Below are 21,232 nucleotides of genomic sequence, written 5' to 3' on the forward strand. Positions count from 1 at the left end.
ATTTCAACACGGCAACATGCGACATGATCGTCTGGCTTTGAAAAAGCACCGTACTATGCCCCGCCCTCTTACCGAGTTGTGACGTTTCAACCAATCACAATCCTTCGCGCGGAATTTCAAACATTTTCAAATCACTATCCCATTACTGAGGTGGGATTGTTCCGCCAAATTCATAAACAAAATAGTCCCTTTAATATAAATAGAAATTAATTTTGATTCAGACAATCAAATACAACTTTTGAAATGTAGTACTATAACAGTCTACATATACCGTGCTACCAAAACGTGAGTTTATGTTTTATATATATACTTTAATTACTATATTTGTGCAATTCCGCGGAGTGATACTGCAGCCTCACTCTGGAAGAGAAGCGAGACGATAAGGGAAGGCTGTTCATTAAGGTAGCTTACGTTAGCCGTTAGACGTATGTAGTCCTTCTACATTACTTGTAGTTTGATATGATATTAACGTTTTAGTAAAATTAATCTTTGCTACATCCGGTTGAAGTATATGGATTGCCAGAAGTCGACGTGTCTTTGAACGGAGTTCCAGGTAAGCCTACAACGCTTAAAATAATGTTTTTTAGCCAATCCTCGCGACATAAGCTTGACATGTTTCATTGTATCATGTTTTGTGGAGTAATCGCTAATTTTACTTTAAATACAACGTTATCTCCGACAAGACAAGCGTTAACTATCGAGGCGAAACTGCACGTGGGATGACGCCGTATTTTAAGTATTTTAACTGGCTGCAACAACGGCTGGATGATGTTCGTAGCAACGATGACGTCGAATTCAATTAACTTAAATAATGTTGAAACGTGTTAGTGTTATATCACCAATTACTAATTAAACACAGTTAAGCAAAGTAGTTTTGTCGCACACATCTCTCCTTCGAGTGTGTGGCATGTTTCTGAGAGGCTTCTTTTAACGTTTAAATGCAACTTAAGTATAACAATTCACGTTAACTTGTTTAGCTTTTGACACTTTTGTTTGCTAACTTTCTAGGTAACGTTACGAGAATGCCATTACATGGAAAAATTGTCGTGGTTAAGAGGAGTGGAGTGGATGGGACTGAATTTCCTCTTACTGCATCATGCCTGTTTGGAAGGTGAGATCAAAAATGAAAATGCATGTGGTGGATATAACTTAAACGTTTCTTTGCCGTGTCATATTTTCAGATTAAATCCCTTCTCTCTTGATAACAGGACAATGTAATCTTGATTGCACCAGCTTTGATTTATTAAATGTGACACACCTCTAGCAAATTTTATGTCAACTTAAACACTTGTATCAATGTGTGGCCTCATGTTGAGGTTGACAGGCCCTATATAAACCACTTGGTTTGGAGGCGGGCCGTGTGTTGCTGACGTCAGAATTTTTAAATGCATGTCTGCAGCTGTTACTGCATGAAGTTCAACTGACTCCATATTGTATATCAAGCCTCCAGTTCACAAGTTCACTGTACTTTTGGACAATGGAACATTCTATTTACTAATCATGAACAAGAAGCACTTACACATTAACCTAGTAACATCGAACTTAGGGTGTTGCTAAATTGTTCCTTTTGTTAACACATTTGTTTCTTTGTGATGTTACAGGAAGCCTACCTGTGATATTCGTATTCAGCTTCCTCAAGTCTCCAAGGAGCATTGCAGAATTGACTTCAATGAAAATAAAGAGGTAATGCAACACATACTGAACATGCACACATTAACTTGTCAGTGTTTCAACTTTACAGGATAGCAGGGATAATCAGGAACTACTATTGAATAGTCACAACAATGTCTTCATATTTTGATCATCACAATGTTAATTTTGTAGATCTCACTGCTTAATCGCTTAAAATTGACTGGGAAATCCTGACCTGGATGGAAATATAAGCCTAGCTTACACTGGTATTCTGCTCTGAGCTTATTTGAAAGACTGTTTGATATGATTTTTGTTTTGTCTCTCCTAGGTTATATTGACAAATCTGAGCTCAGTGAATCCAACCTGTGTCAATGGAGAGGCTTTACAGCAGTCAGAGCGTTTGAAGCATGGAGATGTGATAACCATTATTGACCGTTCTTTCAGGTGCGTCTTGCAAAGATTTTGGACTGGGTGTTCTGTGGTTATAAAGGGACTTTTTTAGTCCCTTTGAATATTATATTCAATTTCTGTCAAGTCTTTTCCTCTGATGCCACTAAATTCAACACACCGCACCTTTTAAAGAACTCTTAATACCAAGTTATAATGGAATATGCATGGTCCCAGATGATGGTTTTTTTTGTTTGGTTTCTTTTTTTGACAGAAATAAATGAAATCTTACTTTTTGTTGCTTGTTGTCATTTCAGGTTCGAGTATCCTCCACCACCCACACCAAAGAAGAGGTCTTCCATTGGAGGCAAAACTGAAACCCTCAAAGTAATTTACTCACTATTTGTTTTTGATGACAGCAGCATTGCAGTCAGCCCAAAACCCTACATTTGTCTACACTCCTGATGAATCGGATTGTTGTGTTAATGAAAGTATCTTATGTCTAGGTTCTGCAAGATCAGCATGTAGGGGACACAGTCGCTATTGAAAAAGGAGAAAAGAGGATCTCTGAAGTGTCCATAGGTGAGATTGTTTGATTGAGGTTATTCTGAAATTGCAGTTTGAGTGCTTCTTATTTGAATATGACAGCTGTTGATTGGTTGAATCACTTAGAAACATTGAAAATATATAACGGAGATCCATGTCAGTAAAACTGAAGATAGTGCTGCACAAATAACATAGTCAACAGTGAAAAGTATTATGTATTGTGTGGTACTTCAGTGCATCATCCATTTGATCAAATGTGTTTGAAATTTAAAGCAATAATTTCCATCTACATTTTTAGAGGTAAGAAAATGGATTTGAGGAACCATTTCACCAAAGCACACAGTATCAAACAGACCTTTGCCATATACAAGTTCTTACTAACAAGTAGTTACATTTGTATGTAGCCTGGTCTAAAACAATTGACAAGTAAAATAATTTTTGGTGCAGACCTACTAACACTCTCCAACCAGATCACATCAGTTGAAATAAGATTTGGTGCATATTAAAAAGTGATGGATAACTGTATTTGCCTTCTTTCTAAACCTCTCATTTTTGTGCACACTTTAAGACCCTCATCTGAAAGATGGAACCAACCATGAAAACATCCAGCGAGCCATTGAGAAAACTGTGGAGGTGGAGTCCAAGGAGGATGATGGCCTGCTGCAAAGCAAGACCACTTCCCCCTTCAGTGATCTGTATCAAATGATCAAAAAATCTCTTGATGTCAAGACCCCTCGGAAATCCTCCAGCAGTAAGTTTCAGACGCCTGCCTCGAAGATTTGCACTCCAAAATGTGGGACAGTCGAGAAAAATGGTGAAAAACCTGCCATTTCCACAGAAGACACCCCCAAGAAGGATAAAGCTAATGTCTCTCTTGGAGCTGATGAAACTAATGGGGAGGCTCAAAGTATAAGTAATGGGACCCCGAAGTCTGTTAAGAAGCAGAGGAGGTCCTCTCAGGTCCCTGCTGCTGAGATGGCTAGACCTGTAGTTGAAGAAGTGGAACATGCCAAGTCTGAAGCAATTTCACCACAGAAGAGACGCAGTGCAACTCCCCAGAGGTCTACTATCAGTGAGGTTATTGAGCAAATTTCTGCCCAAACAACTAAGTCCCCTATGAGAAGGAGGAGCAAGGAGGCCACACCAGCTAAGGAACAAGAGAAGGCAAAGCCTGAAAAAGGTAATGAACACTGGACAGTACTGTTTGTTTTTTATTTAAGAGTGTTGACTGATTTACAGTAATAATTCAGGCGTATTTGTTTAAGATATTTTTGATAGATTGTGACTCATGTACAATTTTGTTTTTGATTCACTTCTTAGTGGAAGAGCCGTCCAAAAAACGCAAAAGTGGAGAACTGGCAACTGACTTGCCCAAACCACAAATGAAGAAGAAACGAGTTTCCTTTGGAGGTTACCTGAGTCCTGAGTTATTTGACAAAAAAATGCCTCCTGACTCTCCATTACGCAAGGGGGCCACTCCACGGAGAAGCTTGTGTCTCCCCAAACCCAAACAATCTCTCCTTAGACGAGCATCAGTCATTGGCTTGCTCAAGGTAAGACTCAAGTGAATGATGATGACTAAAGTAGTTAGACCTAACATTATAATTGTTGTCTATCATATAATATTATTTAAAATGGATCTTGATTTTCATAGGAGTTTGAGCAAGAGTATGCAGATAGTTCTGCAAACATGACTCCATCACCGAAGAAGAAGAAGAAGAATGCTTCTCCTAAGACTCCAACACCTGGAAAGAAATCACCAAAATCTAGGTCCCCTTCTCCCAAGGCTGCATCACCTGCAAAGAAGTCACCAAAATCAAATGCCTCCTCTCCCAAGGCTCAGTCACCTGCAAAGAAATCGCCAAAACCCAGGACCCCTTCTCCAAAGGCTCCAACACCAGCAAAGAATTCCCCCAAATCAAAGACCTCCTCTCCCAAGGCTCAGTCACCTGGAAAGAAATCACCAAATTCCAAGAGTGCATCCCCTGCTAGGGGAAGGTCTCCCTCCAAAACCAAATTGGAGACTCCTACAGCAAATGAACAGCCCAAAACCCCGCGCAGGTCTTCAACCCCAGGTCAGGTGGCTTGTAAAGAAACTCCCACTGGTAAGAGAAGGTCAAGCCTTACCCCTCAGGAAAATACTGCCACTGTTGTAACACCAGCAAAAACCCCTTTGAACTCACAAGCCAACACCCCCACTGTGCAAGGGCGATTCTCTGTGTCACGCATCAACACCCCATCACCAGTTGCAGAAGATGCTGTTATGGACCCAGTGCCTTCAGTCACTGTAACCCCTAAAATACCCCTGAGGAGAAAGAGCATGAAGAGCACCTCACGGAAGACTCCAAGCATGGCAAAGAGCGCTGTAAAAGTAATGCACAGAAGAAGTGGCATTTCACGGGCATCTATGAAAGGTATGTTGGACCCTGAAATTTTGTACAGGCAGGCAAAGAAGCTTAAGTCAAAAAACTAGTTTTTCTTCCCAGCCCTGTCACTAAAAATATACTTGGTCCATTTCAAATCTGGCCAGTATGAAGTAGAATTAGGCATAATAAGAAAAGTGTTATAGATGACAAAAACCATTTGATAATCAAGTTTACCATTCAGTTGAGTTAATTTTGTGTTTTATTTTTATTTTTCTCCTTCCAGCCTTAAATTCCTGGGCAGATATTGTCAAGTTTGGGCAAACCAAGGTCCAAGTGGCTGCTCCAGCTAAGCAAATGGTCAACAAAAAGACTAAAAAGAAGATTGTATCCAAACCACAGGTAAAGTAAGATACTGTAACAACTGCGGGGTACATTTACAGTGAAAAACGTCCTGTATTCATGAATAGGAATATTGTTGTTGTTTTGTTTTCTCCTGTGGTCACCACTCTGTAATTTTAATGACTGTTTACTCATACTGTAATTCAACTATTTACCTAGTGGTTTTATATCTTGTGGTGCAAACATCCTTAAAAACTGCCATGTTTGTTTTTCTTAATCTCTCAGACCCCTGCAAGAAAACTGATCAGCCATGTCAGCACCGGTCATGCAGATTCACCTGTTACCATTCTGGTGGGCAGAGCTCACAAACAAAAGGTTGTACATCCAACTGGTAATGCACCAAGAGTGGTCACCAATACTGCACTCTTTAAAAAGAACATGAAAATGGATGAGGACTTGTCTGGTAATTACTTTTTTCCATTCCAACAACAAGAAACATATCTCTTTAGTATTGTATTTTGGACTTTGTTCAGTAATGTACCTGCTAATGTTGTGTGTTGTGGTTTCAGGAATTTCTGAAATGTTTAAAACACCTGCAAATGAAAGGAAGAGGAGATCTGTAATAAATGAGAACAGTGCCACCAAGACCCCAGTGGGAAGTCTGACTACATCTGTAGTAGAACCATCAGTGTTGAACACACCAGAGGAGCTAGGTGAGTGTATTGTGTTACTGTTAGAGAACTAATGCATGAAATTTGTAGTCAACATAAAAACTAATATTAAGGAGTTTGTGAAATTAATTCTTTTGGCCATTAAATCAGTATAAACTAATGATATTATATAGTATAATGAACTGAAGTGACTATTTACAGGTGAAATGATGGTGTCTCCACTGAGTGTTGCATCTACAGTCAAAGGAAGAAGATACAACAGTGAGGCTGTCCAACGCCTCCTTAATGGAAATCAAGAATCTAGCTTTGTCAGTGACACTTCTGCCCTGGATATTCACACTGATGATTCAAGTGAACAGCAGTGCACAGATTTGAAGACCATCTCTGTAACAACTCCCAAACAGAAGCCAGAACTACCAGAGTGTCCCACAGGAGTTAAGAGGATCATGAAGACCCCAAGACAGAAAGCTGAACCTGTAGAAGACATCAGAGGGAAAGTTCTGAAAACACCTAAACAGAAGCCTGAACAACAGGAGTGTCTCACTGGAGTGAAGAGGATCATGAAGACCCCAAGACAGAAAGCTGAACCTGTGGAGGACATTAGAGGGAAACTTCTGAAAACACCTAAACAGAAGCCTGAACAACAGGAGTGTCTCACTGGAGTGAAGAGGATCATGAAGACCCCAAGACAGAAGTCTGAATCTGTAGAAGACATCAGAGGGAATCTTCTGAAAACACCTAAACAGAAACCTGAGCAACAAGAATGTCTCACTGGAGTGAAGAGGGTTATGAAGACCCCAGAACAGGAGGCTGAACCTCTTGAAGACATACAAGGAGAACTTCTGAAAACTCCCACAGCTGCAGAAGTTGCTGATGTGACTTTTGATGTTGTTAAGGAACTGGAGACAGCAGCATACGTGGAAGAATCCGAAAACCTATCTGAAATGGCAGACATGAAAACTCCAAACCTCAAGAGCTCCCCATTGGTTTGCCTCTCTGGTATCAAGAAGGTGATGAAAACGCCCAGGGAGAAAAGTGCTCCAGTTGAAGATATGCTTGGCATTGAGAGGCTCATGAAAACTCCCAAAGAAAAAGGTGAACCTGTTGAGAACAGCTTTGGTATCAAGAGACTCATGAAGTCACCCAGACTGAAGGGTAACGCTCCAGTGGAAGACTTTGAAGGACTTCAAGAGCTCATGGAGGAGCCACTGACTACTCCCACAGAACCAATGGAAACAACTGAGGTAATGAAGAAGCATCAACCTTTTCAATATTTAATTGTAAGGATAATCATTGTAATCATGCAGTTGATGGCTGCAATGTGGATTCAGTTTTTAATTAATTACATTGATTGACCACTTGAGAGAAAAGAGAAGCTTACAATAGACAGGTAGTGTGATCTAGTCTACCACATGATGGGGCAAACCAAACCAATGAACTAAAGACTGCAAAATGATTACTGGATTGAAAATATTAGCAACTTGCATAACAGGAAGTCATTTGAGTCAATATTAATAACACAAATATTGCGTAATAGAGCTTATCAGGAGTGTTGGGCACAGTTAAGCAAGCTGTATTTGCTCAACTTTTATCATTTCATTGAAATAACACATTTAGACTTGTTAACACATTTTTAAGAGACCAAAACCACAAGAATTATCTTATAATTGCCCTAGTATTGTCTGTGTAGCCACAGACTGACATAGTAAAATCACACAAAACTTCACCGTTTTAAGAGACATCCCTGCTAATCATGTGTCTGCAAGGGTTTTTTTTATTTCAAAGGGAGCGCTCATTCTCATTCATTGTTTTTGTCTATTTTTAACAGGTTGATGGGCCATCAGATGTGATCCTTGATGTCCCTCAAGTTGACATGGCCAAGGGTAAGATTTCTAATGTTTAATTAATTTTATGTTAAAAAAAAAAATACTTGAAATGAGAATATTGTTATACAGAACATGGAATTTAAGAGATTTGTTTACAAAACTGTAAGATTTTGCATTGATGTATCAATGTGTCTGAACCACAGCGCATAACACCTGAACACAAAACACATACTGACTACTGAACTCACTCCATAAGTTAATGAAGGTTTGCAGTGGCTTCAGTCCATATTTATATGATCTTTGTCTGTGGAATTGTCAGTGATCTATGTTGCAAAAATATATTTGCAAAACATGTCTGAAACCTGATGTAAGTATTTTCAACAGCCAAAAAAAAAAGAAAAGCTGACTTGTCTTTGTTGTCCATCTTTTTTAAGGAGATGTGAATGAAGTTGTGTGCACCCAGTTGGAGGTGCCCAGTGTACATAACGCAAATGAATCATCAGATGCCAAGGAAACTATCCCACCGGCAGCTGTAGAGAAGTTACCAGAAGAACAACTTAAAACTGAGACAGCTACATCCGAAGTTACGGAACTGGACACAATCGCCACTGATCCTGATGATCAGAAGAAACCTACTCGAGGCAGAAGGGCAACAACAATTGAATCTAAAGCAGCTGAGAATAAACAGGAGGCCACAGAACATTCTGAAGATCCTGTTGTCCTTGCTCCAGTCAGAGGAAGAAGAGGGAAGAAAACCGAGTCAACTGCACCAACCGCTGTTAGACAAACTACAAGAAACAGAAACGCAAAGTCCACTGAAAGCAAGGATGCTGAGCTCACACAGGAAGAAAGTGCCTCTCTGCCTTCCAAAGTCGCTCTTAAGCCTAAAAGAGGAAGAAATGCCAAAAAAGCTTCTGATGATCAAGCTGAAATGGTCCAAGAGGTTGCCACTGAAACCGAAATGGTGCCAGAACCTGAGAGTGAACAGAGTCCCCCAGTTGATGTCAACCACGCTGCAGATGACAGTGAAGCACCACTGGAAAAAGCTGTCGTGAAGCCCAAGCGAGGAAGAAAAACGAAACAAGAATCTGAACAATGTCAATCGGTGCCAGAGCAGCAAGATGTGCCCTCTACTCACAGCGAAGATGTTCTCCAAGCTGACAAGGCAAAAGGTATGTGATCTTTCACGTTTGTGTTACTGTAGATCCTCCGAGTGTTAATACTATTTCTGACCCCATGCAACTTGTGTAAATATGAGGGAATATGTTTCCTGAGAGAATTAAGTATAACTTAACTAAATCAGTTATTTGCTAGTTGAATGCTGAGTAACATTTCTCATTTGTTTTCTCCTATTATTTTAGAAGTGGATGCAAAGGAAGTCAGTAGTGACCAGCTGGAGGTGGCGCCCATTGAAAGTGATGAAAGTAAATCATCAGATGCCATGGAAACTGTCACACAGGCACCTAAAACTGAAAGTTTGCCTGAAGTGGAGATGGCAACTTGCACAGTCACAGAAACCGTCCAGAAGAAACCTGTTCGAGGCAGAAAGGCCAAACTGGTGGAATCTAAAGCAGCTGAAGATAACCAAGAGGCAGCAGAACATTGTGAAGATGCTGTTGACCCTGCTCCAGTCAGAGGAAGAAGAGGGAAGAGAACTACAGCTACTGCACAACCCGCTGTTAGAAAAACTACCAGGGGCAGAAATGCTAAGTCTCAAGAAGGTACTACAGATGATCAACCTGAAATGGTGCCAGAGGAAGCTGTGGAAACAAAACCAGTGACTGAGGTTTCACCGGAAGCTACACCTGACCAAACAGCAACAAATGCCAGTCAAGAAGAAAACGAGTCTCCACCCCCTGAAAAGGAAGCTGTGTCGAAGCCCAGCAGGGGGAGAAGAGCTAAACCCACACCTGTCGAACCACCTCAATCAGAACCAGAAGTGAGTGAACAGCCCGAACAGCCTGTTCCCACTGTTGGAAAATCAAGAAGAGGGAGAAAGAGAAACCCTGATACTGTTGAACAAAATGAGGTGGTTGAAGACACAGTTGTTGCTGTGGAAACCAAGCAGCCGTCCCAACCTCCTGTCAGGGCTAAGAGGGGAAGAAATGCCAAACATGAAGAAGAAAAGGTAGAGGATGATGTCAAGACTACCTCAGTAGAGACTACTAAATCCCAGGAGCCGGTTAAAAAGTCGAGGAGAACCAGAAAGGCTGAGCAAGACCACATAGAAGCACATGAAGAAGTCCAAACGGTTGAAACTCTTGTCCCAGAGGAGGCTGAAGCTCCACTTGCTACTGAACCAGTGAAGATGAATGAACAAGCGACCGTGGCTGCAAAACCCGGGCGAGGAGGGCGAAAAGCAAAACAAAATGCTGAGAGCGTAACCCCTGTTGAATCCACTGAGACCCAAGAGGTACCTGTTGTCAGCACCACAGACAAACCCAAGCGGGGTAGGAGGGTAAAACAAGTTGCTGAAGAGGTTAATATCACTGCTGAAGTACCAGAGGAAAAACCTGACCATGAGCTGGAGACCGAGGAGAAGCAGCAAAATGTTGAGTCAAACGCTGCTGTCGTTAAAACTAGTAGGGCAACAGGGGCGAAAACTTCTGCGAAAAATGAGATTTCACAAGCCGTTCCAGCCAAGCGAGCACGTCGCGGTGCAGCCCCTACCACTGAGGAGACCAAAACAGAAGAGTCTGCTCCGATTTCAGTAGAACCGGCCAAAAAGGGAAGACGGGCAGCAGCAAAACCCACACAGCTCACTGAAGATTCAAGCAATGCTGTTGTGGAAGACACAAAAACGTCCAAAAAATCCGTCAAGTGGCAAGGAGATTTGAAAGTCTATGATATAACGCCTGTAAAGGCAGTTCGCGGCAGGAAGTCAAAACTTGGCGGCCAAGATGATGCTGAAAGCAACAAGATGTCACAGAATGCCGACAAAACTGAAGAGAAGGATCTCTCAGATAAGGTTGTTGAATCTCAGCCCGCCAAGAGAGCCAGACGAGGGGCAAAGGTCGCTGATGTAACCACTGAGTCCACAAGCACAGTAAAGCCTAAGAAAGGTGATACCGTGCAGGCTGCTGAAGCCGAGACACAGCCAAAAACCAGAAGAGGAAGATCAGCAAAGAAATAAGCATTTGTATATATTCTTAATCATAATGGATTTTTCCCTTTAAAAAGCCTTTTTGTATGTGTTGTTTTTAGACTGTAATGGGTTTTAGCAAGTAGTTTTATAGACTGAAAATTAAGCACTGCTTTTTTTCTTTTCAATACAGCAGGGAATTTTGTCTTAACCATTTATTTTTTTGAGAAGTTGTATGTTTTTCATTACAGATATTGCTGATATTTTATGCTGAAAAAAGTGGTTATTAAATTTGTTTTGTATAATGGAAAAATGTCTGAATTTTTTTCGATGTTATCTATTAAGGGTGTGTATCCACATGTGGTGCTAAAATGTCTGGGGTAATAATTAGCCAAATGGCCTATATACAGTTTTTATGTGACTGGGATCCATCATTTTCATGCATTTGTCAGTTGCAGAAAGTGCTGGAGGATGAGATACTCAGAAGTCAATGACATAACATTAAATGTTATGTCATTTGTTGGTGCAGCTGTGATTTTATATGCAAAAGGAAAAAATAAAATTGTTTTATTCCTTGCACATAAAAGGCATCATCTTTCTAGGGGGGCTGAGCAAAGTAGTAAGGCAGGCATGTGTAAACTGGTAAATGGAGTGTGAGGTTAAAGGGAAAGTCTTTACCTAATTTTAACCAACCAAGGGAATTCTGCTGTCAATGCCCTTCACATATAATGTGGAACAATACATCTTATTAGAAGTAATCAAACATATACACTTAACATTTATTCTTAATCATCCAGTGTTACAGGTTATTACAGTAAAGTATTTACCACTGGACAGATCTCATTGCTTGGATATTACAAAATATCTTTTTAGATCTTTGTAGAACACCAGAATTCAGAAATATGAGAATCGAATAGCCGCAAATTGAATAATAAAAAGGGTCTATAATCAATGAGCCGAAAGGTGAGCAGACAAAATATCACCAATGTAAACAGATTAAACTTGGCCATGGTGTAGTTGACAGGCAGCACAGAATTGATAAATGTTTGCCAGGATGTCTGAATCCCGTCATTACACAATTTGCAGCATAAATAATTAAAATCAAGGTTTACCGGAACTTAAAGATAAAACAGGGAAACAACCCGGACAGATTTTCGAGGCGGACTGGAAACAAACGCAGAGCAGACGCTGGAGGGAGATTTGAGCAACGCGTTACAGGGACAGTCGGTCTCAAACTTGACCGACGACTTCACTGATTGACTTATTTCCTGTTTTATCCATATAATTTCGTTTTTGGCGTTATGGAGTCAAATAGTGACATAAAATCGACGCCGAGAGGTTTTCACTGCACCCTGTGCAAGGTCAACTTACCAAACAGTAAGTAACGTTAGCTAACTTCGCCACATGCGAGTTATTGAAACTTCCAGTTGATTTCCAGTTACACCACTGTTGTCCTATGACCTTGCAACTTGTCCAAAGCAAGTATCAGGCGCAAAAATCCAGCTAACTTTAAATTATGTAGCGTTAGTTGTTGGAATTCAACGTTACTTCTAAAACTGATACGACTTTGATGTTGTGGCTTCCATGTTTGTACTAAAATTCTGCAGCTGAACGTCAGTGTCATGCGTGGTTGGTACATTTGGCTAATTCTACACTGAAATATCCACAGCTTTGAATGTATTGGATAAATCTATCATGCTTTGCATAGATTAGTAGCCAATAAAACTGTGAACAACACATTGAACGTTGAAGATAGATATACACAGCATTGTTAAATGTATTATTGACAATTCACTCTTAAAAACAGCTATATTTCAACCCATATACATGAAGAATACACTTTGTTTAGTATTATCTGCCTGTCTTCTTTCAAGCTAATATTTTTTCCTAAGTCATTAATTCTTATATTTAAATTTGTAGAGCCAAGCTTGGATCAGCATGTGAAAGGGCGGAAACACCAGACGTTGTCCACTGTGCGAAGCACTAGGAAGAGCCAGGAAGAGCACAGTGTGTTTGTCAGCGGCATCAAGCCTGACATCTCTCAGACTGACCTAACTGAGTACTTCCAGCAGTTTGGGCCAGTTACAGATGTTATCATGGATAAAGACAAGGTCAGTTCGCTGCACACCATGAGATACAGCTCATTAAGCGATGTACGTAGCCTTGCTGTGTTTGTCTTTACAGTTTGTCACCATACCAAGAGCACTGACAGTCAGTTTCTTCACTGCTTATTGGAGTGTGTCTCATGAACGTGTCCTCTGACTGTGACATGTCACTCTGCACCTACAGGGTGTTTATGCCATCGTGCAGTTCAGTGAGACAGACAGCATACAGGCAACCTTGTCCTGTTTAGAGCATCAGATGAAAGGCCTGAAGCTGCGTGTCAAACCCAGAGAAAAGAAGGAGTTCAAGTTGATTCCCAAGAAGAAGAACGACTCACAGAACCTCCAACAAGTTCTCGACCGTCTCAAACCCCAGCTCTGTCAGCTGCCGTCTGTAAGCATAGTATTATCCAATTTATGGCAACTTAAGCCCTACAAGTAATGATTTGGGTTTACAGGATAAAGATGGAAAATTCAGTTGAGTGTAAGGAGCTTCACAACCTGTAGGGGCTGCTAGTGAAGCCTTTTCAGATTCTTAAATATCAATGAAATCCCATATTGCAGTATATCTTAAAATGTACTGACTATAAAGTGGTGTCAGTAAATATAAAATAAACTTGCTTAATATTTAAGTAATTATTATTTCTGGAGTGTAAGTGTACATTCTGACCACATATTCAAACACAGTCCGTCCTCTGTTCTCCTCCAGGTGAATGCACAGATGCAGTACATTGTAGAGCGATGTGAGCTTGGAGAAAATGAAAAGAATGCTCGAGGTTTGTTGGTTCAACTTCTGCAAGAGGTTTTCATAGAGTTTTTTCCAGGTGAGCGCTGCAGACGCACAGTTTCTGAAATCTTTCATAATGATAAGTGTGCAAAACATTATTATAGTTTGGCTCTCTCACTGTTTACACCATGTTTGAATGGTTGCAGACAGCCAGATCCTACCGTTTGGTTCATCTGTCAACACTTTTGGCATCCACTCCTGTGACTTAGACCTGTTTCTAGACTTGGAAAACACCAAGGTCTTCCAGGCCCGTGCCAAGTCCACTGCAGAACAGGTCTGACATTTTCACATATACAGTAATTGCACAATACAGTTTCCACCTCATACTTGTTGCTCAAAATAAGGTTTTGAATCCACAAAATTCAGAGCCACAATATTAAATAATGTAAATTCAGAGGGAACTGGCTGTGTATGGATTAGTCACACTTGAATCGTCCTCTTTTTTTTTTCTTTTTTTTCTTTTTCCTTCAGGCGGGGGAGGGCATGTCAGACGATGGGTGCTCTGAGGACTCCATCCTGTCTGACATTGACCTGTCCTCGGCCTCTCCAGCTGAAGTTCTGGAGCTTGTGGCAGCAATCCTGAGGCGCTGCGTCCCCAGTGTGCACAAAGTCCACGTGGTCAGCAGTGCTCGTTTGCCTGTAGTGAAGTTCCATCACCGGGAGCTCAACCTGCAGGGCGACATCACCATTAACAACAGGTCAGTGGCCCATTTCTTAGGATATTATATAATATACTGTATTGTATGATACTGTGTAGAATTGAAAGTCTAGAGATGTGAATTACTGAATGGTTTCTATCTGTATCCCTCACTAGACTTGCAGTAAGGAACACCCGCTTCCTGCAGGTGTGTTCAGGGATGGAGGACAGACTGAGGCCTCTGGTGTACACCCTCCGCTACTGGGCCAAACAGAAACAGCTGGCTGGTAAGATAAATGTCTTTCCCCTTAGAGAACATAACATCAATTCACTTTTTGTAATTTTTAAGGGTAAGATTTGTGTGTTTCTGGTTACCTGTGCATTTAGATCATTTCGTTTTTTGGTCAGTAGATGTCAGTAGAACTTCACTTCTCCCTCTGATCATTTTGGGATCCGCCTGGACATATTGATTTGCAATGCCTTGTAGCGCCTTGTTATGGAAGCCGTAGTTAAAAAAAAAAAAAAAAAAAAAAAAAAAAATCCAAACAGCACAAGTTCATCTCCTTATGGGTTGTAATAGTACAAGCAATGGCTCCTGATGTAATAGAAGTGTTCTTCATTGAAGAGCACACTAATTACCTTCACTCCCGGGCTATAGCTCCTTTATTCCCTTTCATGAGCAGTAGCCTCCACACTGCCAGTGCAGCTCTCAAAAAGGCACTTATGCAGCGTGATCAGCGGAGCATGATGGGATCAGTGACATGTAAGGGTGTTGTTGTGATCCAAACTTAAGTTTGTGAAGTAACAGCATAGATCAGTGTTGCCAGGTTCCTAAAACCAAGAACCGCACAAAGACTCCAAAATTATTGTTTCTTACATTCACACCTGTGCACCTCTTTCTGAGCTTGTAACTATGAATCTGTGTCACAGTTTATTAAATGCTTCATTAATGCCTTTATTTGTTGGCTATCTCCTGTATAGATACTTGCATGGCATTGCAGCAATTATGGTTTAATCCTGTCAAACACACAATCTGTCATTATTTTGATTGTAACGTGTAGGTAATCCCAGTGGTGCCGGACCCCTGCTCAACAACTACGCTCTGTCACTGCTCATCATCTTCTACCTGCAGAACTGTGAGCCTCCTGTTCTTCCCACAGTGAACCAGCTTAAAGACATGGCCTGTAAGTGCTGCATCGCTCTTACAACAATGTGTCCTCCAACATGTCGCTCCACATTACCAGTCCAGCTTAGCTGAATAGGTAATGCAACAAATATATTTTGCAGTTGATGTGTAATCAATGTCATCGAAAGGATAGATGCACTAAAGAAATAGTGTTCAGAGGACTTGTATACTTATTTATGGGAACATTTGAAACACTGAAATGCAAATGTGGGATCATAAATACAATTATTTCACTCTTTGTGTCTCTTTAACACAAGGGGTGTTACTGGATTTATTCATGTTTCCTTGGTAATGCTGATAATTTAGATTGTTCCATATAATGAAAAAGCTTTAGCAGGTTAATTTCTGTTTTGCTGCCATTTTGAATCAAACAAACTATTTGTTGATCTCTGTTTAATTATTATTTAATCTCCTTGCAGGTGAGGAGGAAAAGTGTGTGATTGAGGGCTGGAACTGCACCTTCCCCAGTCAGCCTATTGCTGTGCCGCCCAGCAAAAATACCCAGGACCTCTGTAAGTATGGGTGATTCTATTGGGAGGAAAAAAAATTCAGTGACACGTTTTTATGTTACCTAGCTTCTTCATAAATTCTAAATATGACCTAATTTAACGTCTCAAATGTGAAGCCCACATCACTACCACAAACCCTAAATGTCTCTCTTACTGTACATGTGTACATGTACATTGTCTCTATCTAGGCACCCTGCTCGCTGGCTTCTTCTCCTTCTATGCAAAGTTTGATTTTGCAAGTAGTGTTATATCTCTAAGGGAGGGACGTGCACTCCCAATCACAGACTTCCTCTCACCGAATAAAGGAGAGGAGGCCATGCAAGAGGAACAACCCACCAAGCCTCATCAAACTGGTCCGAGACTGGGCCCCCTAAATCTCTTGGACCCCTTTGAGCTTTCCCACAACGTAGCTGGAAACCTGAACGAACGCTCTCATCGCAGCTTTCAGAAGGAGTGCGTGGAGGCTGAGAAGTATTGCCGCAGCCTCCAGTACCAGCGCAAATCCACCAAGGGGAAGTCATGGGGGCTGGTGCGCTTATTCACCCCCCACGGGGAAGTCCCACGCACCAAAACGGAGCAGCTGACCATCAGCATTCCTTTCAAATCGGCATCGCTCCCAGAAGAGCTGCGCAATCAGCTGCACATGGCAGGAGACGGTTTCCGTCTGCTGTGGTTTCAGAAGGTTTGCTCTGCGGTGGAGGAAGTATTCCAAAGTGTACTCAGGTGTCACCTCGCTCCCTCCACAGAAGCCGTCTTTGGCGAGGATTCAGTTGTCGATGCAGCTGAGGAAATGGAAAGTACTTCAGCCTCCCTCAACACATCAATAAATGACAGCTGTGACAGTGTTGAATACCCCGATGAAACCAGCCCTCTGGGTACAGCTGTGGTTGGTGCCAAGAGGCGGCTGTCTGCCGGCAGTGATGGCTCTGTGTCACCTCAAGGAAAAAAACCGAGACTGGCAAAAAGGGGCAAGCCCGAGTTCCCTCACTGGATCTGGGTGCAAAAACACATAGTGTGGGCTGGCAGGAGAAAGGTGAGAAGGGAGCTGATCAAAGACACCGACTCAAGGCCAGAGGGCAGCTGTATGGAGCTGGAGTCCCAGGTCACAGCTCACATTGTTGAAAAAGAGCTGGCGCTTAAAGACCCACTGAAATTCAAGGTTCAGCCACAGATGATGGGTGGGACAGAAAGCACAAAGGCAGTGCTGAAGTTGGAGCCATTCAGTGACAAGGAAGGAGTTTTTCATGACTTCTTTCATTTCCTGGAAGCTTTCCTACCCAAGATGGTAGAGACATTGCTAGAGAAAGAAGTGGGTAGCAGTTAAAAAGGGATGTATTTGAAATATGTCTCCATTAAATCTAAAAGATTTGGGTTCTTTTTTGTTTTGAATCAGAGATTTAATGACTGCAACTTGAATGAACCCTTGAGAGTAGTTCATAAAAGAGCATTACTGTGGCTTTATATTGACCAGCCATCCATAGTAATACTGTATATTAGGTATGGGCTTTTTCAGAGTGTCAAGTTTGTAATTGTTTTCAAATATACTGTATTTTTGTACTTATGTGTTTTGTTTCAAAGTTACATTTCCTGATTAAGCCTTCTTTTATGTTTGAGAGGTGGCTTGGTTTTAGTAAATTTGTTTAAAATAATGCTCTTAAGTGATGAAGCTTTGAAGGGAAACATCAATGGCAGATATTTTGTGTAGACAGCATCTAATGGTGTCTTGAAAACAATAAAAAAAATCTTTGTAGAAACACTGCTTCACACCCAGGACTATTGTGTATTACTTTGCCTTCAAGCATCATCTTATAAAGTAACCTCTTCATAAAGAATTAGTAATTGTAGTTTACATAGTTGCAGCAGTGAGGGGGAATTCAACTTTGGTTCAACTTGTATTGTGGGCCGCCAAAAAGGGGCCGTGTGGAGCTGTTATCCAGCCGGGTCTTCATTTAAACGACTGAGACAGATGAGAGTAATTACTCAGGCAGGCAGACTGCTTTATTACAGCAGGTCAAGCTGGAGCTGAGGGATGCGCAGGGCTCCCATGTGCTGATTAACATCATTCATCTCACTATTAAAGTGGAATACAGATGGCCAGCAGGTTAGATGGGACTATGGAGGATGGAGAAGGCTTTGATGATGAAGAGGTTTGAGGCAGCTTACTACTTGTTTATCTGATGCTGGTTCACATTACGGATAGAAAAAACAGATAAAACTGTGTTACATGGTCCAAGTACTCAAGAAACGTGTGTTTCAGGGGAAATCACAATGTGTTCTTTGGTAGTAATCAGAAAAATAGCATAACATGGGTAACATTCAAATCAAATGAGCAACTGTTGAGCTTATCAATCATCAGTAAATATTGTACCATGACTCCACTTGAACCACTTGAAAATGATCAAAATACAGATTTTTTTTTTCCGTTCTCATTTGTGTTATTTTTTTTTAGGTATTTTCTCTGTTCTACATTTTTTGACTCACCAAGGTCAGCATCTCTTCAGTTTTTGATGGCACGTCACTTGAACACCAGCTATTTTCCCTCACTGACACTCCAGGCTACTCCGATATCATCATCCCTTGCTTTTTTTTTTTTTTTTTTTTTTTTAAAGGCGCTCCTGATGTACGACCACTCACACACCTCTAAGCCAGACAATCAGAGTGATTGATATCAAAACTAGAGGGTGTGTTTGCTGTTGGCCATTAATAAGAAAACAAACCGTCACCAGCAATTCTGATAAGAATCATACAAGCTATTTTCCTCAAGTTTCCCCTCATCAACAAAAGCAATCTATTGTAAAATCTTAAAGATGGATGGTAACTCATCAGTCCTGGAAAACGATAAGAGACGGTTTCATTGGGGATTGATGACCAACCAGTTCAGTTACATGTAGCTCATTTGCTGTAATTACTTCAAGAATTGATTCTGGTGGGCATTTGTATGTACGCCGTGGGTCGGAACACATGGCCTATTCTTCATTTAGAGTTTCCCAGAAATTAGAGAAAAAAGCTAGTTTCATGTTTTCTGTAATTGATGTCCATTGGGAAGAGATCCTGAGTCAACCCCCCCACCTCGAGACCTGAAATTCCCTGCAATATCAGCTGTTTGTGACACATGACTACCATCTTGCATGATGTCATCTTGTTATATGACTGTGATGCTGCAAGTTTACAGCACAACTAGTCATCAACCCCTCTGCGCAATCCAATGCCCAGAATATGGAAAGCGAGCAAGTACAATTCCGACTATATGCTGCCATTAGAGTTCATAAATAGCACGCTGACTCCCCTAACTTGTAGTGAATTTGAGAACATGCCCTGAATCAAATCATCAACCATTCCTGAGCCCTCTGACACCCGTCTTACCATCCATCAGGGTTACCTGAAGCCGCCGTTGCAAGCTTGCTCATAAACACATCAGTTGGTGAGGATATTGCTGGAACTGGTCAGCTCTGCTTTCCAGAAAAGACAAATTGCCTAAGTGATGCTGCTGCTGGCAGAGTGGTGTCAGTCCTCTGGGGCTAAGAGAATCACATGAGACATTACTGTTTTGGAAAGAAAATGAGAAGCCCTGACTTGTGCATCCATTGTTTAGGATGTGACTATGCTGTTAGGAAGAAGCTGATTCTGTGTACGTTTGTGCCAGGAAGCGCTGTAAAGCCCATGGGGGCTCAACGGAAATATGTCATTGTTTGCCCACTACTCATTCTACAGTGCTTTTGACTGACACTCAGTGGCCCCTTTTAGAGCCATTTATATGGTCATGAATTATCGCACTGTGGTAGTGGGCAGCCATCAACCCCCCTATTTTGTCTCTGAGCTGTGCAAACAGACCTGGCCGGCTGAAAAGCACTCTGTTCATATTAGTGGCTCCCCCATTCTCCAGATAAGGCTAAATAAAATTGCATAATCATTTCCCCCTTTCTGTCTGTGATGGCAGGAAGGAGTCAGACATTCTCCTGGGAGATTGCTCTTACACTAGAATGGTCTTTTGTGTGTGTGTGTGTGTGCGTGTGTGTGTGTGTGTAATCTTCTTTTCCTATTTGGACTAGGCAGCATGTGTCATGCAAATGGAAATGTAAGCTGTTTTACTATCTAAAGTGAAGACAGAGGTTCAGGAGAAAAGCTTTTAGAGCTACATTGAAGGAGTACAGGTGCAGAAGTCTACGACAGTAAGTAGATTTCCCAATACTGTGATTTGTTTGAGAATATGTTGTCGCTCTCAGCTAAAAAGGTTATGTAAAATGTGCATTTCTTGCCTAACATAGTCACAGACATCATTAGCACCAGCAGTAAAAGTTAGTATAACTGAAAAAGTTTTGAAAATTTGGCAGCACCCTACTGGTCCCATTATCTTGGCCTTGATGGCAACTCAAACACTTCTCCCCTCTGTAGGAGCTCAAACTGCTCTTCAGGAGTGCATTAGCTGGGATTTATTGGACTGTGAAAACTTTAACTGTCTGCCCTTTCCCTTATCTGGTGCTGTTCCTTTCTCAGTGTGTACCTGCAAACACTGGACCAAGCTAATGAGTTTGTCTTGTACATATTGTTGTTTCTTGCCATTGACTTTTATGGCCTGTGGAGTGGACACAGAGATGTTGATTGCTGGAGCAGAATTAACAAAATGTTCAGGAGAGCCACTGTTAGCTGTGGGAAATGGGGTGATTACAGCAGAGAGGACTCATATCACTTCCCTTGAATGAAATGATTTATTGTTATTTATGTTAAAAGCCATGTTTTTCCAGTTTAGGTTCCATTTTGCATTAATTGGGACGTTAGTGGCTGTTTAAAAACTGCAACGCACTAATTGTCCCTTAATATCAATTTGAATTATGCTACAATAATTGCTCAGAAATGATCAATGCAATCAATGTGTAATACCACAATCCACTTACAGCCTTTATGGCATGGTCATATACACTTTAACTGCTGCTTTATTGTCAACAACGACAGCAGCTCCCCGGAGGCTGTCAGTGGGGATTTATGCCCAAATCAACTTGTGTTTTTGACAAGGGCTTAGGGACAGACAAACGAAAAACCATTGTTTTTACGACTCTATAAACAGCACATGAGAGGACTTGTCATGACTTCCCCCGGGAGCCCAGTGGGACAACGTGTGTGCTGTTATGTTGTATGGCACCATGACAATTTCTTTGATTTATGTA

At 41.3% G+C, this 21,232-nt stretch overlaps 2 protein-coding genes across 3 annotated transcripts; both read left to right on the top strand.

Annotated features, from left to right (window-relative positions):
• The first annotated feature begins 358 nt into the window (after window positions 1-358).
• mki67 (marker of proliferation Ki-67) lies at window positions 359-11,156 on the top strand. Of its 2 annotated transcripts, none has more exons than XM_042396730.1 (16): window positions 359-553; window positions 1,009-1,111; window positions 1,602-1,683; window positions 1,961-2,076; window positions 2,337-2,406; window positions 2,526-2,601; window positions 3,134-3,745; window positions 3,886-4,118; window positions 4,220-4,979; window positions 5,215-5,330; window positions 5,556-5,733; window positions 5,840-5,983; window positions 6,143-7,185; window positions 7,770-7,824; window positions 8,202-8,939; window positions 9,129-11,156. In XM_042396730.1, exons 2-16 carry the CDS (start codon window positions 1,023-1,025, stop codon window positions 10,898-10,900), a joined length of 6,084 nt encoding a protein of 2,027 aa, XP_042252664.1. In that variant the 5' UTR covers window positions 359-553; window positions 1,009-1,022; the 3' UTR covers window positions 10,901-11,156. The 2 variants fall into 2 exon arrangements, with proteins under 2 accessions (XP_042252664.1, XP_042252663.1); XM_042396729.1 differs by lacking the exon at window positions 359-553 and adding an exon at window positions 751-823.
• An 832-nt stretch (window positions 11,157-11,988) lies between these two features.
• On the top strand, window positions 11,989-17,836 carry tut1 (terminal uridylyl transferase 1, U6 snRNA-specific). The gene is made up of 10 exons (XM_042396732.1): window positions 11,989-12,226; window positions 12,770-12,960; window positions 13,139-13,345; window positions 13,661-13,775; window positions 13,885-14,012; window positions 14,210-14,436; window positions 14,553-14,662; window positions 15,437-15,559; window positions 15,981-16,073; window positions 16,259-17,836. The coding sequence occupies exons 1-10, from the start codon at window positions 12,151-12,153 to the stop codon at window positions 17,392-17,394; spliced, it is 2,406 nt and encodes an 801-aa protein (XP_042252666.1). The 5' UTR covers window positions 11,989-12,150; the 3' UTR covers window positions 17,395-17,836.
• Window positions 17,837-21,232: the final 3,396 nt, after the last annotated feature.

Source organism: Thunnus maccoyii, chromosome 20, assembly GCF_910596095.1.
Source record: "Thunnus maccoyii chromosome 20, fThuMac1.1, whole genome shotgun sequence".
Taxonomy (NCBI): Eukaryota; Metazoa; Chordata; class Actinopteri; order Scombriformes; family Scombridae; genus Thunnus; species Thunnus maccoyii.